The 18,932-nt window shown below is 40.8% G+C and overlaps 1 protein-coding gene across 2 annotated transcripts; it reads right to left on the reverse strand.

The window, feature by feature from the left end:
• Positions 1-4,951: 4,951 nt before the first annotated feature.
• On the reverse strand, positions 4,952-18,565 carry qdpra (quinoid dihydropteridine reductase a). Of its 2 annotated transcripts, XM_029512372.1 has the most exons (7): positions 18,391-18,563; positions 18,188-18,280; positions 16,690-16,786; positions 15,444-15,584; positions 11,967-12,075; positions 9,437-9,520; positions 4,955-6,789 (listed from the first exon to the last, which is right to left on the reverse strand). In XM_029512372.1, exons 1-7 carry the CDS (start codon positions 18,472-18,474, stop codon positions 6,687-6,689), a joined length of 711 nt encoding a protein of 236 aa, XP_029368232.1. In that variant the 5' UTR covers positions 18,475-18,563; the 3' UTR covers positions 4,955-6,686. The 2 variants fall into 2 exon arrangements, with proteins under 2 accessions (XP_029368233.1, XP_029368232.1); XM_029512373.1 differs by lacking the exon at positions 18,188-18,280 and having other exon boundaries at positions 4,952-6,789; positions 18,391-18,565.
• Positions 18,566-18,932: the final 367 nt, after the last annotated feature.

The raw sequence follows: 18,932 nt of genomic DNA on the forward strand, positions 1-18,932 counted from the left end.
CATGCAGTCTTTCCATTTATGATGAGTCATTTCAGACACTTCATTATTGTGTGCATTGAAGAATCTCTGGAGCAGGTCTTCATCAGCCCATCATTTATTCATTGACAGATTTTTCAAGCAGTGGCTCAACCTCTCGCTATAGTACCATCTTGAGCTGCCTTGATCTTCAGAGACACTGGACCTGATGATGCCAATTTGAAAAAATAAATTCTCCATACACGTCGACCCTGCACTGTGAATTACTGGCTTGAGGGGCATTTAATTAAATCAAAAACTTATCACTCAAATTTTAATTATGCTGCCATGTCTCGCGGGTTCACTTATGACTTAGTGCCATCTAGAGGCTGAGCTGGCTACAGCTCAAAACACAGATTTTAACAGGGAATATAACATTAGTCTTCATTATGTACAATACAGCTTGTTATGGCTCTTTGAATACACGAGATGATTTGAAATTTCTTCTTGCCTTAACAGAGGGAGTGTAATGATTAAAAGGACAAATAAAATACATTCATGGACACCCAATCTTCATTTGTCACGTGGACTCAGTTTTTCCTCTACGCACCGTTCACTGTTACGGCTTTTGAACGAATAATGCCAGTAATTACGTTAAGTGTAGCTGCAGCAGAAGTCAGGGTTTCCGTGTACTTTACGTATTTTAAAGTCCACTGCAATTTGACACTAAATGGCTTTTTTTTTTGCACTCAAAGCTCTTTTCAACACATCTTTGTGTGTACATGATTTTGTAGCCACTATTTTAGAGCCTATTATTGTCCAGTTTGAAGCTTAACATGGGGACGCGCTGAAATATTCTGTAGTTTTTCCAGAGTATCGACACAACTTAATACATACATATAAATAATGTTTCTTTACAAGTAAAAATCCTGCATTCAGTTTCACAAGCAATTATTTATCTTGTTTTGAGCATTTAGAAGGTTTAACTTCCTGTCTTCTACCTGCCGACTATTGCATCAACGTAGCATACGGCAGGTTGAGCTGATGCTGATACTGTTGGAACAGAAGTACTACGTTGTGTTATTGTATACTTAACGTACTGTAACTGTTAAAAGTGATCACTGTGGTATTAACATTACTGAGAGGTCAGCTTCTTTTAACCACGGTTATATGAGAAGGATGTTCTAATGCCGACTGCTCTGAAGTCTGAAGTGTGAATGAAGAGCTACTTTGTGCAGGATAAACACATGAAGCAGACTCTTAATAACATCTACACAAGATCTCATGGTCCTGTCCCTGAACTCCTCCCGTCTGATCCCATTTCTAGTTTGTTGTTTTAGATCCTTGGTTAAAAAAAAAAAAAAAAAAACAGCCCCGGCTATGAGAACAGGCAGTCAGGAAGCTGAGAGGCGGTTCCTGAGTTTTGGGTGACTGACTCTCACGCAACACATGTGGCGGCTGGTCCCTGGGAGGCAGAGGGGTCCTCCCCTGCAGGTCAGGTTACCCAGAGCAGCCAAGGGATAACCACAACCATCTGGCCTCACCTTCCATGTTCACTGCTCTCCAGGTCTCAATGGCTTCCACATGGCGCCCCACCATTTCAGACAACCCCCCCTTGCCCTCCTACAACACGCAAACACACAGAGACACACATTCATAAAACCGATGCATGCACACACATGCACGTACACAAAGGTGTACATAAATGTGCCTGTGCAAAATCGGCAACAACACTCTGGACACAGATACATTCATGCACATAAAAACACAAGAATATGATGCCCATGTGCACAATATGCACAATATACACAAATATATAAAAAGCCCCTTGTAAAACTGTGAGAACAAGATGCTTTACAAAGGAAATCAAAGAGGAGATGAACAATATAACTCATAAAAATATTGAAACACAAGAGTACACTGCGCACAAGCAGGTACGCACCCACAACTCATGCATATACATACAACAAGACACACAGGGTGCTACTGTGATTGCACACAATCCACATTAATTCACAAAAGCAGCATCACACAAAAGTGAAACCACATGCACATGCGTAGCCGATTGCATGCCAGTGTATACACAAATACAACACATGAGCTTACACAACAGCACAGATTTGAACGGGGCAGGGGAGGAGGGGCTTTAATCAGGGAATTCATCTCAAGGGGTTTCATGTAAGCAGGACTGGACGCTGCTCTTCTCCCTGCTTCACACAATGAATCACCCAGACAGCCTGTGCATGAAAGGCTCCATCCACTGTCAATAAAGCTAATGCTATCAGAGGTTCTCCATGTGCAGTGTAATCTATTATACGGCTTTACATGCAGCATGTGGAGGGGAAAAAAATCATAAAATACTACTCCAGATGAAAAATACCATCAGCAATTACACGTAATCAACATAAATAACAACAGGGTAATTTATCTGTTCTAAAGAAATGCATACAGATACCAGAAGTCGGGAGCTGGCCTGAGCTCAAATTAGCATCAGTCTCTCCTAATTTCAAACTGAGTTTGGTGGTTTACAGACAATCTGTTATAATGATCAAGTGCCGAATACGGCACGCTGGCTGCAGGCATGTATACAAGGTACTTTAGCTACAACATTTATGGTTAAGACTCATAAATTTGCACAAGGACATATTTTTGTTGGCACTCTCTGATGAACGATTTCTGTAGATTCCTTGCATGGTAAAATATGTGAGCCGTCACTTTGAACGATAGAACAACTCAGGTGTTGTGGCAATAGAAATAAAAGAAATTACAAAATTGGAAGGTAAGTACAACTGTGCCATTAAGAGGGCTAATTCAGACGACCACCTGTTCAGAAACGCTGCTCTGTCCTTTACTTGACATGGTAGGCTAAATAGTGGATTTCAAAGATTAGCGACACGTGTGACAGCATACGTGACAGATTGTAACAAAGTAAAAACATGCTGTAAGGAAATATCAGGACCAACTTTAATTTGCTGTCATCTGGGAGGCCAGGTTGTATTTAGTGAACAATAAAAATGAGCGAAATCCACTGAACATGTGGAACAGAACTTTAGAAATAAAGCATTCACTTCAGTCACTTTATCGCTGTAACAAATACAAAAGGAAACGTATTGAAGAAGAAGACATTTTAGATAATAACTGGAATGTACTGTGTATGTGAAAGAGTAACTCACACTACAGCATGACGTGAAATAAAATCGGCAAACCATGAATAATTTTCCTGAGCTATTTATATTCAGGCAGCTCTCCTTGTCCTACCTTGGGCTATAGACTGCACCGTATGTGCCACTGCTGGAAATAATCATAGAGCATTACGTTTATATGGTAATACTAGATGCTCACAATGACAGAAAAAGTACAAGTTGGAAGTTGTTTCTTTCTTTTTCTTTTTTTTTTTCCAGTATTCTGGGGAATATTATGCCATGATGGGAGGATTTCTTGGAGAGCGACGACATATGATGATGGGAGGGGGAAGAGAGATGGTAAAAAATGTGTTATAAAGGTCATTTGGAGGATTAAAACCAGGGACAGCATAAACTAAATCTATAAAACACCATGACCAACAAGTTGACACCCTACCAGATGATCTTAACATTTTCTGCATCAGTGCTGTGATATAAAATTAAAACTTTAGAGATGATGCATCTCGCATTTTACCCACTGCCCCATTACATCACGTGATCCTGAGGTGACTTTTAAGTGAATAAGACAGCTCATATTTCATGTGTTTAAATACTCACGGTCTGACTCTGCAGATGAGATGGGAGGAGAGGCGCGGCTGTGGCCCTAAAAGAGGAGCTCACTGGATAAATGCTCTTCAGAAAGCTGCTGCACCTGTGACACACAAATAATTTGCTCCTCACAGGTTTACATCGCAGAAAACAATAGCATCTGTGGCACTGGGTGACAACTTATCTGCCCCAGCGGAAACAGGAACAACATGCTCCGTCTCTGCGGTAATCTTTGATCAGTTGAAACACTTTCTGTGATAAACATTGACTCCATCCCCATGGGCAATCACTCTGTAGTGCTGGCATCATGGGAGGTAATGTATGCACAGACATGTTGTATTTGCCGTGGGCCCCCATACACACACACACACACACACACACATATCCACAAGCACAATCTCACACGTACACACAAGGAGATGAATTGCTACGCCACCTAGAATAAATACATATCAGCTACAGTGAGCTGGGCCGCTTTGCTCTTTACTATTAATCCTCGGCATGGTGATTTATTGCCGTGTGCTTGTCAACAGCCATATAGTCCCCTGGAAGTGTGGCCGGCTGAGAGAAATGGTGGAGTTTAAGAGTGAAGCCCGGCAGCTGCCCTCGTAGTCTATTTATGTGCATTCTGGTCCACGCCGAGGGTGAATATATGGGTTGGTTGAACAACAACAACATTCTGTGCAAAGAAGGATGGGGCTGTAAAATAATCTATTCGTCATAATCCAACTTTTAAATTGATGTCTTCCCAGATGTCGCTGTTGCAGAGATTTGCATTTGCTAAGGTGAAAGGCCTGGATGCTCAGCAATCTGTTGTGTGCAGGAGAGTCAATGCTAAAGGGCTCTTCTGTAAGTTATTTTTAAACAGTGTATGCATGGCAGTGCATATTCAGCCCCCAGTGTTAACTCAACCATTTGATTAATGCTGCTGAAAAACACACAGGGGTGCAGTGCAGCAGTGTAGGACGCTTATTAAAGGGCTCCATCTAGTGGCTGCCCAAAATACTGAGGCCATTCAGGCTTAAAGTTTGACTTTATGGATAACTTCTTATTATCAGCAGAGTCGAAATGACTTTGCTAAAAGGAGTCGGTCTAAAGTGACGATGACACTGTTTGACCCACACACACAGACAAAAAAAAACAAAAAAACACAAAGTGAAGCAATAAACAAGAATAGCATGGGTGATTTTGAGAAAAACTCACACATGCTTCTGGAGCTGAAAGTAGCCCGCAACAAATGCGCTATTCTTGACTGTTTGTTTAACACTAGACGAGAGTTTATTAGGAAATGTATGAAGTGCATTTTTACCAGGAACATGTAACCAGACAGCAACAAAAACTGTAGGACAGTCAGAAAATAGATTCTTCTTTGGATTTATATGATGTGATACGCAACCACAAGTGTCTTTGTAGTTGTTTGTGACAATACTGTCTTATGAGTCCCCTAAAGTGACCTTCAGGAGAGATTGCTTCTTGAAATGCAGCAAACAAGGAGAAGCACTAACTTTGGACTTCACTTATGAAGCCAACAGCGATGAAAAACTCCCATAAGTGCTCAGAAAATGAAAAATCTAACATTTAACCAGCAAAACTATTGAGAATGATGTCTGAAGTTGCTGTATAGAGAACACTCCACAAGTTGAATCTATGAAATGAGGACACATTTCCACATTTACAGGACAACTCAACATCATTCTGGATCAACAACTTCACACAGTTAACTTTGTGAACAGTATATATTGCGCATCTAAAATTTAGGAATGCATAAAACAAAAAGGTAGCAAACAGAGGACACCTCACAGTAACCAGGTGTTACATGATGCCGAGCTCTGGAACAGCTACTGAATTTACTCGTGAGATTTGTAAACTCCTGTTTCCATCCTCAAGAATAAAATTTAAACCTCAGCTCAATCTTTCGTTTTGATTCATTTTATTTTGAATATCGACACAGTTACGACACATGACTTAGAAAACCCACAGGAACAGAGTACCTTTTCATACTGCGGACACCAGGGACACTTTTACTTGATAGCCACAAACATGAAATAAGGCCACTCCACTTTAAAGCGTTATTGTACGTTTGAGAGAAGACAGCGGCTTCCTTCGGCTTCGAGGCTCCGCAGTGGCAGAGGACCTTCAGGGACTCGGGACAGGATAAACTAAAAGGTCTACAGATCTCACACATCATATACGGCTGACACTTTAGGTGCTGAATTTCACAGATGTTACAGTAAATAACTGTGTGCGGCTGAAATTCATTTCAGGGGAAACGAAGGGCTGTAAAATAAAGAGAGGGTGAATACGTGGATAGTTTGTTTTTGTTAACATTCTGCATTAAGTTGATAACACTGTTATGCCGCAGGATTATAAACGTATGGGGTCACAAATTTTAATATGCATATTAACTCCTGGCTGCTTCCACATTAGCCTGAGAACAAATACACAAGAATACACACACACCATCAACACACAGCATGTTTCTCATTCAGCACAATCTCTGAAAATCCTGAATACCAAAAGGTTTGGCTTTGAAGGCGTGTCCTAAACTGGCTAGTGCTTTTATTACCATTAATAAAGATTTCTCATGGTCTGATTGACATCTACAAAGAGATCAGTGTCGGGATCTACAGCTAGATGGCACTGTGAGGCCATTTTCTTTTATTTCTTTTTTTTTTTTTAAACAAAGAACCCCCCCCCCCCCACCTCACTGCAGACTCCTCCCCACTCCACAGAAAACACATCTGGCTGTCAGCTTCTCTCCACCTCCCTATTTTATTTAGCCCCAGTCTGTCACCATCCTTTCTCTTCACCTCTACACCCTCCAACCCTCTTCATCACTCCCATCTCTCCAGCACACCTTCCCCACAGCCTCCTCTCTTCTCCAGTCTCTATCTCTCTGCTTCTCCATCTCCTCATCTCTCCCTCTCTCTGTTTCCATCCATCTTTATCTCTCCCTGCCTGCTAACCCCCATCACCGTCTCCTCAGCTCCACTCTGTCTTCTACATGGCAGCCATGGCCTGGGTTTCCCCTCCAGAGGTCAGCAACTGCATCAGGCTTCCCGATGCTGGCCGGTTCACCCCCGTGGCCCAGTTGAAAAAGAGTCTGCAGTAAAACAAAGAAGCGGCAGCAGCTTTAATTGATTTTACTCAAGCATTCAAAGCTCAAAAGTGTCCATTTGTTCTTTGCTTATCTGTACAGCTCTACATCGTCAATACTTTATATCCCTCACTAATCATTCATTATCAGTGTCTGTTCAAGACTCTCACGGTGAATTTGTCTGTGTAATTTCAGCGCGGTTCCTTGTATTTCGTACTATCTAACACTATTATTTGTAGTAAAGACTCTGGACATTTCTGGTGAAAGACCTTTGTTGCGTGTTGAGTTGAGGGCTGCAGCTGATAGATACACACACGTTTTAAATAATCAAGTAGTCATTTTGTCTGTAGGGCACCAGTTGACTGTTGCATGCATTAAAATGTCTCCCACATTTTAACAAATGAATACATATTAATGTTGCATATTGCAGTATGTACAGTCCAGTTTCAGAGGAAATCAAAACCATTTTCAAATTCCATTGTTTCTGCTTTAATCACGTCAAAAATTAATTTAGACCTGCATGCGTTTAACACGCTAATCCTAAACATAAACACATTTTGGTCAGTTCATCACGAGCTAACTTGAGTCACAGACTGACCAAGTACAGCCGCTGTTGCTGTGGTTACCAACAGGAGTTGGCTGATAAGTTGACTAGAACATGGCAGCCAATCAGAGAGAAGTCTTCCGTTGCCGTGGTAGAGTAGGATCTGAGTATAAAACCTCAGTAATAGTCATCTATTTCAACAATGAAAGGGATGAAATGTTATCAACATCAAGTATCAATACCAGTCAAATGAAGAAAGTTGTATTATTAAAACTCAGTGACAGTTTTAAAATTGTAAACAGCTGGATTGAGTGCTACGAATATAATCACGAAGTGATTTAACTTAAATTAAAGATATATTTGACAGGGGTGAATAATTAATTTGACAATGTGTGTTTTTCATGTTGTTAACTAAAAATAAACTCTTCAACCATCTGAAAAGCAATAAGGTGTTTAATGAGTGAACATTGTCCTTGAAACCCAGGAAGGTGACTGGAGGACAAGAAAACGGACAAAACAGGACTGACTGCTATCTCCCTTCATAGCAGACGGTTTCTATTTCTGTCCTCCAACTCTCATCTGTTTCCTCTGGGATTATCAAACTGGATTAAATCTGATCTAATCCCTGCACCCCCCAGATCTACACAGAGTATAAACTCTGTGGAAATCAACACAAACTTTTCTAAATGGAGGCAGCGTGTGTTCAGATGAGTTCCAATGAACTCATTAGATCACAGTTTGGAAAAGATGGCTGGCATAAGTGAATTAATCAAAATCTGAATTTTCAATTAATCCAGATACTGAAGGAGGATAAAGGACCGACATGACCTGTTTCAAATTGTCCTCTGAGGAACTGCAGAATTTTTTTGTTATTCACATGAGATTTGACGTTAAAACACATCATCATTGAAACATAACACAGCTCAGTCGTCGTAGTTCTTAAAATATCAAACAAATCAATTTGATTATTTTGCATTTAGCATCCAGAAGGATTAAATCTAGGATTCAGCATTAGGTTAGACTCTATGGGAAAGAAGAATGAGCTACATGTATGAGCAAGAGAGAAAAAACAAAAATACACATCTATCCTGAGGTGTTACAGTTCAAATCCTGTGAAAGGTTAAGACAAAATATGAATCACATTCTGCAAATTTTCAACTTATTATGTGTAATTTGTGATGGACAACACATCCCACAAAAACAAGCTACGTTTATTTTTCCATCATCTTACGCACCTATTCTATTGTTTTGCTATATTCTCAAATTCTTATTCACAGGTGACTTAGTATCATGTCAGGTATTCAGTGAGTTTAATGCGGTTTGATACCTGAAAATGTTTCTGTGATCTCATAGCATCAAAGATAAATGTGATGTTCAAGAGTTGTGATGACAGCTGCTCAGAATCAAAGAGCTTTTTGCACTAACACTGAACAACCAGAGAGGAATGCACTCAGCTCACACTCACCTTTGTACGGCAGAATGGAAATTAGAGACATGAAGAGATTTTTCATGGAGCTCATGGTGTTCTATCTAACCCAAGAAACACCTGTGCTCATGTGACACGAGAGGAAAATAAGTAATTAAGTTCAAGATTTAAACCTTTACCACTGGATCAGACTTTGTTGTTTAGAGGCCAAGATGAAAAGCTTCCGTATGTTTGCAATCGAGCCCAAATGTGCTGGAACATATGAAATTTTGTTTGGACCTTATGCGCATTATGTTGCTTTGTAATATACTTCTTGTATATTAACTTCTTAGTGTCAAGGCTCTTTGGGAAATAAAGGAGATCATAAGAAATGTATGGTTACATGCGGCAGGTTAAGAGTAATGTGGTTATAATAAATGAGGTAAAACAGATAATGAATTTCTAATGGAGGATGAATTTTAGAACTTAAATTCTGAATGCAAATATATATGGGAACTGAAAACTAATTAGTATTACTAGTTTCTTAAGCACAAAAGAAGAAATGATTTTATATTTTGCTATATTGTCGAAAACACATTTTGGTCAACCATGGAAAAAGGAGTGATGTTAACTATGCTAACAAACTACAACCAATGAAATAAGACAGAAATGCTGCATGAATCAGCATTAGCTTTAACACTCACTCAGCAATGTACTCCAACGGCGTCCAGGAGCTGTAATCTGCGTCAGGCATGGACTTCCTGTTCATCGGTGTATCCAAGGTAACCCTGCCAAATTAAGGCCGATGACAGTCAGGGTGAGTGTTCGCTGCAGCATCGCCTGCACATTGGGCTCACATGGATATGGAGATCAAATCAATCGGCCCATGTTTGTGTTATTATCTTATTATCTTATCTTCATAATATCACACCTTCAATCAGCATGCTAATATTGACATGCTTCTAAACAACTTAACATACTCAGCTAAGCACAGGATCATCAGGGTCATTGTTATTGGGGATGCACACGCACACATTGCTACCACTGCCCACCGTTTTGGACTTGCCTGACTATGTCTCTGCCTCTGCCTCTAATCACCAGGGTCAAAAGTCGGAACTGCAGCAGAAGGTGAGGCACACATCTCCTTGAGGCAGTTGGGGGACTATAAAACCCTCAGTGCTCAACGGAGGCAATTTGTGTCAAGTCGCACTCCACCGAGTCATAACTCTGTCGCTTCTGAACACACAGATGTGACGGACGACTTCACTGTGACTCACACTTTCTGAAGGTATCATAAGTGTCGCTGTCCATTGTAAAGAAATGCTCATACCCACACTTAAAAATAAATAAAAAAATAAATAATTTAAAGATATATATATTTAGTTTTCATTCGTAACAAAAATACTAACAGGAACTGCTGATCAGTCACTTCAGCGCACTTTGTCTGAATGCAATAACATATTAGCTATCAATACCCTGAAAAGACATTAAAGATAAAGAATCCATCCATTAAAATATATTAAAATATATTAAAATCCCACGTTCAAATTAATGCATACATCTAACACAGTCTTGGTTTATCATGGTACAGCAAAGTAAGATGGGGGTGTTGGAGGATGGAGGCTCTAACATAAAACTGAAGTCATAGGCCTAATGCTTAACAGATGTGTTCTGCCTCATTTTGATGGGAAATGCAACCAAAGAGAGAGCATGAGCAAGAAACACCCCTGAACGTGCATTTCTAACTACTCACGATGACAGTGCAAAAAGAAACCCCGTGCTTTTAAATCCAATAAGCGAATAGACAAGGCTCTGATGCAAAGCCCTCAGCGCACGTCACTCATCTGAAGCAGATCATGTGCACAAGCGCAGATGCACTGGCTGAACCTGGCAGCCTCATCCATCTTTTCATCCCGCAGCTTATCTTGGACTCGCACGTATCCATTGAACGCAACAAAGGAGTGTGTGGCACAGCTAATTTTACAGCACAATAGCTTTCATCTTCATTCCCTTTACTGGCTGTGCGCACAGTGCAAGAGATTTATATGCTGTGCGAAAACACACGCCACTTCTTCCTACCTCAAACACTCAATGTGGTACCTGCGGCACATTAGGGGAAGGTCTGTACATTTGTCCTGTTTTTCCAATGAACTCCTGATGTTGGATATGGTCTGTACCAACAGAAAGTTATTTAGTACCACAAAGTAAAACACGATATCAAGCAAGCAGTGAACAGTCGCTCGAACAAAAAACACAGATCTTTTTATTGCAGTATAACGGATAAAAAATAAAAAAAAACAACCAAACAAAAATAAAACATTAACGTGTCCTGTAGAAGAAAAATAAAATTCATCGCATTTCAGATGGGCATAATGTGGAGTACCTTATGGTTGAGGTTTGGTTGAATACCATTTAGTCAGACTGACTCTGAGCTGCAGCTCTCTGGTTCTTTGGTTTAAGAAAAATGTACCAAAGAAAATATGATATCAGTTAAGTATTTGGTACGCACAGTTCAAGAGCATCTCAACTGACCTAAAGCACGAAAGGAATAAAACCAAAGTTCTGTATGATGTTGGCAAAAATAATTATAGGGATAGTAATAATAACATAAATTATCATATAATAATAATAATAATAATAATAATCATCATCATCATCATAATGTTATTATTATTATTATTAACAATAACATTAACAACAATAATAATATTAATGTATTTGGGGATAATCCGACTGCATCTTCTGGTCTGTGCCATTTTTACCTGTGCAGTTTATCTTTTGAGGATGAAATATTCAGACACAAAGTGTGATTTAGGGGTTTTCACAGATGTTTTGATATTTTTGGGATCTACAGAGCCATCCAGATAAGAACATGCTGGAAAATGTGCACAACCATTTTCCAACCAACAGGATGTTTCACTTTGATCCTCGGTGACAGTTGAAAAACGTGCAGACTGTCCAACTTGCAAAATAAATTATTTGTGATGTTTTTCTACTTCACCTTCATTGGGTCAATTTAATGAAAAAAGTTCAATTCATCAATTCCACCTCTCTTGCTCTTGTACAACTTTTTTTTTTCCTCCAACTTTGATCCTCAGATTATAGATTTTTGGTCTCCTACCTGTCTCCCATCCCTCACTGTGGTTTATGTGTGATTCGGGTCCTTTCTCTCCCTTTGCAGCTAAATGCTTATCCTGGCAAAATGTCTGCACCACATGTCACTGCAGCACTTACGGTAGTATGGCCACTGCAGCAGCTCCTGATGGGATCCCACTGTTTTCTGCTCCTAGACTCTGACACAGCTGGTGAACGGCAGCCTTGGCCATGCCGTAGCCGACCATGCCTGGGTATTACAGAAACAACATTTTCTTTTAGTGTCCTGGAGAAAAACTTTGTTTGCAAAGAAAGCATACACCACGTCAATTGCATCCCACTGCGCCAAGGAGAGGATGACATTGATTTAGTGGTGAGAGGTCAAGTGAACAGACAAAACTGCATCTATGGAAGGAGCATCTTTAGACTATAAAAACGGCAACAGTCAATGCATGACATACAACTTGGCTCTTCACATCGTGGTATAAACAATTCATGCACAATTTACTGAGTCAATACCAAACTTTCTAGCCTCGTATTCTCTCTTCCTGAGTTAGTGTGTTATGCATGCGTCCAGCCTTTAATAAGTGAGGGGGATGTTTTGTAGCTTCAGCATCTGGAAACAGTGAGCACTTTTCCTCCCAAACATCTAACTCTCCAAAAAAAAATGCAGAGCATCTGTCCAACCCCCCTCCTCAAACCAATCTTATGACAGGCTTACAGGAACTGACCTGACCAATGAGAAGAAGGGGTGGTGACACGACTTTCATGAGCTTTTGTTTTTCCTCCAAGAGCTCTGTGAAAAACTATTTCAGTTGGGGGTAGAAGTTATAGAATAGCCAAAAGACAATCAAATCTAAAGTACACTGATTTGCTTCAGGCTGACCTGCACACTTTCTTATCCTGAGAGGTCACATGTTGAGAGCTAATGCGTATCTACCAACAACAGAGCTTGTAATTATTCATTTTTGAATAGTTATAAAATGGATTATCCGATTCGTTCACAAAATCCATTCCATCACTTGAAACCCTTTCGGAGACACTGAAAGAAACTGGGTGGGTTAACTGTAAAGCAGGTGACTATTGTCCAATCAAATGTAGCCAAGTGTGTAAAGTGCTGCATCAAAGGACTTCAGACACAATTTTATTCCACATTGCAAAAAACAAACACTCCAGAAAACGGAAAAAGTTGATTATTGTGAATATATTCTCAGATTTGTTAAATGTCTTCCTCACTAAAGAAGGAACAAGGTTTGGCAGGAAAACAAAGGCAAAAAAATTATTCCATGACTTAATGAGGGCCCAGTTCTGGGTCCCCCTCTATCCTGGGCTCGGGACAGCAGACCCGTTTGTCCCCCCCCGCCCACTGACTTCTACAGATAAAATAAATTCCATTCCGTGCCGTGTCTTGCATTAACCCATTCCATTACTCATAAACAATTATACGATTAACTTAGACGTTTTGAGGTACCCACACTGGGAATGGAACAGTGTCCTTCTTATTGGGGGCGGCAGCACTAGCCACTGCGCCAACGTGCTGCTCAAGTTCAGTAGATCAGCATCCGCCATCTGTATTTATCATTTATATTCCAAACTGGGAAATAGAAATATTATATATATTCTACATATTACAGTGAACATTAAATTGAACTAGAACTGAGCTGGTTCGCTGTACATCCAATTGCCACATGATAGCTTCTACATATTTTAGTGGATAATCTAGATTAGGAAAGCCAACACAAGTCACATGAGGAGGCAGGGAAGTCCCCTCTTTTTACCCGAAAATTCCAACTCAGAGGTCAGGATTATTACAAACACTTTTCACATGGTTTGACTATAAAACCTATTGATACTTTGGCAAAATTTAAGACAAATTCTCACTCAAAAAACTAGGTGGATGCTATTACAGGGGTGAGCTGATGGCTCAACTGTTTCACCATAAGGGCTTAGTCCTCACCACAGGATGGAGTCAGACACAAACCCCCCCGTCTCTCATTATGACTTTCAGAAAAAAAAAAACAAAAAACCTGAAAAATAATTTCTAAATAGTCAGTGCTATTAATTCTTATTTCAGTGATAATGTGAATGTGTCCAACGCTTCCTAGCATTTCCTCATGCAGATAGAATAACGCTATCTCCTCAGTGCTGATTTATTATTTGTTTCTTGGTGTCACATTCAATGAGACTTTACAGAAATGGGCTTTTGGAAAATGAGATGCTGTTCTAGCGTGCTTAAAATACAACTCTGACAGAGGCTGCTCCGGCAGAATACGACGACCTCCCCGGCCCCCAGAGAACAATAGCTGTAAGCTGCCTAGGTCTGCTTGAGTGACATTAACACACATTGTCCATGTGGATAAAAAGTGTGTGCAGCCTAAAACGCTGAGTCATTCTCTTGCTAAATCTGTCACCAATGAGCTCGTGGGCCCTGCTCTGACTGCTGAGCCAGGGGTTTGCATTGCTGTAGAGTTAGGCTTCAGCCCATCACATGTTTGGCGTAGACACAAAGATGGCGCGACATCACATGGCACTGTACCAAAGCCCCACTGGCTGATGAGTTGGGCTGCTGCTCAACAGTCATAAAGCTGCAACAAACTCGTACTTTCATTATTAATGAATCCCTCAATTATTATTATTTTTGATTAACTGATTACTCACATGTATAACGTCTGTCACAATTCCCCAGAACTGTTTATTACTGTTACTATTGATATTAAAAAATTTTGACTAATGTTTTTGCCAATAAACTATTTGAAAAATTATTTCAGCTCTACATGGTGACTAAAGTTAGCAAAGGAATTTAACCCCACTAAACACTTTATGTATGTAATTTATGGATTTATAAAACTGCAAATAAAACTCATGATGAAAGATTAATCAGGTTGTAGTAATTCACCGGTTTTCTGATAAAACACAAAAATAACAGTAATAGACAATAAGCTGAATTGAAATCTTAATTGCTGTGCATTGTTTACATCACAACCTCATTTAGCATGTGATAGCAAACACTGTAATGTATTAGTACTGCTGTCACATATCAGTACTGTTGAATGAGTGAATGATTTACTCACTAGTCAGATTTGTTCATTTTGCTTTTTTCCCCTTTGTCTTAATGAACCACAGTCAGTTATATTTTAAACATTTATTTGCTAAGTTAAAGTGGAAAAAAAAGTGAGCAGGTCAACTTTGAGTCAAGGACATGTAGCGGACAACATGATTGAAAGACTGGACCAGGAGAGCCCATTTTGGGAATTAAACTATAGATTTTTTTGTCTTTTGAAATGGAGACGCTTACCACCAAGTCCCAATGCTGCCCATGATCTCAATCTTTTTCTTCCCCCAACTTGTTTTATTTCTGGGATCCATTTTATTGACACACTCTCGCCTCATTGTTGTGATCTGTGTGCTTCCCCATGCCTCCTATCAGAATGTCAATTCTCTGCTCAAAGCCCTGCAGTGCCTTTTATTGCCTATATTATTTCAATTGGCAGGTTGGACAACGGAGACCTAAGCACAATGTAGTCTTCAATAAGTCAAAGTCTGCCTGAGGGCATGAGATGTTACATGGCCAGACCAGGTCATCATGATGAGAACGGTAAACACAGATGTGTGCCTTACCTCCGGTGCCTGAGAGAGCCGCTTTAGCTCCGGCCAAAGTCAACAGTCCGCCTGGCTTTAGGTGCAGAGCGGCAAGGCGGCTAGAGATGGTGGAGGTCCACACACTCTGTTTCCACATCAGATCCGTGTTTTTGTACAAGTCTGGGAGGGACATAGAAAACAGGAAAGTCTCATGTATAATTCTGCGGCATCTTAATAATTCAATGCATCTCCGGAACAAGTATATTCACTAATTATTATGTGCCAGCCTTTTATGCAACAGTCCAACATTTTGAGAAGAGTTCTCATTAACGTCACTCTTATATGTGCTTGTAAAATATAACATATAATATTTGAGGCTACAACCAGCAGCTGGCCATCTTAACTTAGCGCAGTGATGGGAATCTGCTAGCCTAAATATCCAACAGACAGCGATAAAGCTCGTTATAAACACGTCACATTTCATTTCTTCAGCCTGTCCAAAAGCCTCATTGTACAGTAACAGCCTCCTATTTAACAGAGGGTTATGTGCCTCTCTGTGCCTTGGATGCCTCCAGGCATTTCCTGGCATCTGCACTACTTGCCTGGCAAAAATCCTGGACTTATATAGTTAAAGAGCAGACCTTCATCTTTACAATTCATTTTTATTGCACTTTTTGAACAAAGGCTAGCTCTTTTCCCCGTGATCCAGTTAGCTGGCTGCCCAGGCTGTTGGTCTCGTCACCTAAATCTTTGCCAGGATGCCTGATAAAGGAAAAAAGAAAATCTGGCCTGGAAACAATAATCTGACACATCTATTCAACAAACATGCATGAATAATATGAAGACACAATAGAAAGGGTCACAATGGAAATCACAAGGTCCACAGAAACATAAATACTAATCAACTATTGCTCCTTAGTCTCCACCAGAGAAGAGCTGGTTTGCTTTTTGTTTAGCTGATCTTTTGATGATTTGACTTTGCTGATGAATCAAAAAGACTAGAAACTAGTTTCTTCAAACATAAATACAACATCATGTGACAATCTGCTGGAACTAACAACGAAGGAAAAAAACTATAACATGGACCTTTCAGCTGAGATTATCTTGCCAAATCAAGTTAACGATACATCCACAACTTTTAGATTACATTGAAATTTAACTTCTTTAATTCAGCTGAGTCAATTTTATTGACCTTATCCTAAAAATGAAGTAGGACTTGTAAAAGAATTACAGCAAATAAGCAGCTGATGATTAATGCTACAACAAACAGAGATTGAACTCTGACCTTTGGAACTACATTTTCCTCCTGCCCATCCTCCAGCCACACACAGGATGGCATCCACTTTTTGGTCCCCTAGCAGCTGGGCCACATCTGCCGTCACCTGCACGAAGAACAGAGAGATAATTGCAAACAACATGACTCCTCAGGGCACCGCAAACAAGATGAATGGCGTTAAAATGTCAGCTCAAACACCAGATGGAAACTTTTAATGCATGTTCTGTGCTGGTTTCAGGCCAGCAAACAACGGTGGGATATATGGGTGTAGCATTCACACCAACCTACATGTGAGCCTGTTTCTTCTGATAGAGAGAAATATTAGTTCATGCAAGACATAAAAAAAAAAAAAACCCAACCATTATCCTGTTTTCATCATCTCAAGTGTTACATGTTGATGAGTTGTGGAGGGATTTATGAGAGTTATACCCCGCCAGCTTCCCCAGTCCGAACACATGGAAAGGAACAGCAGTACAGGATAGAAAACAATATAAATATTGTTTACAGCAATGTAGAATAAAAATCATACGGACGACAGAGGATCTGTCTTTACGTTTTAGAGGTTTGACAACATCAGCAGAAACTAAATACTAATTAACTATTGGTACTTAGTCTCCACCAGAGAACAGCTGGTTTGCTTTTTGTTTAGCTGCTCTTAATTTTTGATGATGTGTCCTTAATAATGAATCAAAAAGACTAGAAACTATTTTCTCTGCAAACATAAATACAACGGCCACTGCGCTTCAATACTGAAACCTCCAAGCTCACATCATGTGACAATCTGCTGGAACTAATGTAACAAATATATTAAACAACTAAGGAAAAAAACTATAACATGGACCTTTCAGCTGAGATTATCTTGCCAAGTCAAGTTCACAATACATCCACAACTTTTAGATTACATTGAAATTTAACTTCTTTAATTCAGCTGAGTCAATTTTATTGACCTTATCCTAAAAATTAAGCAGGAATTGCAAAAGAATTACAACAAATAAGCAGCTGATGATTAATATATGAGATTTATGAGTTATACCCCGCCAGCTTCCCGAGTCCGAACACATGGAAAGGAACAGCAGTGCAGGATAGAAAATCCTGTCTGTATGTTTTAGAGGACAACATCAGCAAACTAACTTCTGGGAACATTAACAGACACTAATCCAGACCTCAGACCAATTAGCTAATCAACAACAAAATCTTTCCCATCAACTAACAATATCAAACCTATTCCAAGCAAATGGTGTACATGTTCATATTACTGGTGTTTAATACATTTGTCACCAATAAAATGAAATAAATGAGAAAAAAAAAAAAAGACCCGTATTTCCCCACTTTCCGATTCGTAACTTGAACGCAGCACCAGTCGTCACCGTAAACTACTTCCGGACGTGAGCTAAATAAACAACCGGACCGGACCGGACTCGGAGCCGAGCTGGTGGTCGTCTCATTTTTATTTGTTTCTATTTATTTTATTTAACCTTATTTAACCAGACAGGAAGTGACGGCTCACCTGTCCCGCCTGCTCCGTGAAGCTCTCGCTCATCTTCACGATCACGTTTTCATCGGCTTCTTCGCTGGCGGCCATGTCGATGCAGGCGACCCACTGACACACACAAACAAACACAAACAAACACACAAACACGGGTTAGCCACAACGTTAGCATTGGTCCTCAGTTAGCATCCTGCAGGCCCGGTGGATCCGGATCCGCTCACCCAGCCTTTGGACCTGAAGTGCCGGACACACGTGGAGCCCAGAGCGCCTCTTCCTCCGTAAACGATGACCCGGCCGGCCGCCATGATGGTACCGACAGTGACAGTCTGCTGGGACTGAAGGGGGCAGAGGACCAGCTGAATGTAAATACACCGGGGGGAGGGAGGGGGAGAGAGGTGGAGCAGAAAGGGGAGGGGGAGGAGGAGGAAGAGGGAGGGGGAGAGAGGTGGAGCTGCAAGGGGAGGAGGAGGTGGAGCGGGGAGGAGGAGGTGGAGCGGGGAGGAGGAGGAGGAGGAGGGAGAGAGGTGGAGCAGCAGGGGGAGGAGGAGGGAGAGGGGGAGGAGGAGGGGGGAGGGGGAGAGGTAGAGCGGGGGGGGGGAGGAGGAGGAAGAGGGAGGGGGAGAGAGGTGGAGCTGCAAGGGGAGGGGGAGGGAGAGGAGGAGGTGGAGCAGCAGGGGGAGGAGGAGGGAGAGGGGGAGGTAGAGCGGGGAGGGGGAGGAGGAGGTGGAGCAGCAGGGGGAGGAGGAGGGAGAGGGAGAGAGGT

This window comes from Echeneis naucrates, chromosome 10, assembly GCF_900963305.1.
Source record: "Echeneis naucrates chromosome 10, fEcheNa1.1, whole genome shotgun sequence".
Classification (NCBI taxonomy): domain Eukaryota; kingdom Metazoa; phylum Chordata; class Actinopteri; order Carangiformes; family Echeneidae; genus Echeneis; species Echeneis naucrates.

What these genes read in the sequence shown, in the direction of transcription:
- qdpra (XM_029512372.1), bottom strand. Translation starts at nt 18,474, where the DNA reads ATGGCGGCCGGCCGGGTCATCGTTTACGGAGGAAGAGGCGCTCTGGGC. An exon ending in ACTTCAGGTCCAAAGGCTGG is followed by an intron (nt 18,281 to 18,390) that starts GTGAGCGGATCC and finishes TGTGTGTGTCAG; the next exon opens with TGGGTCGCCTGCATCGACAT. An exon ending in CCGTTGGAGTACATTGCTGA is followed by an intron (nt 6,790 to 9,436) that starts GTGAGTGTTAAA and finishes GTTTTACTGCAG; the next exon opens with ACTCTTTTTCAACTGGGCCA.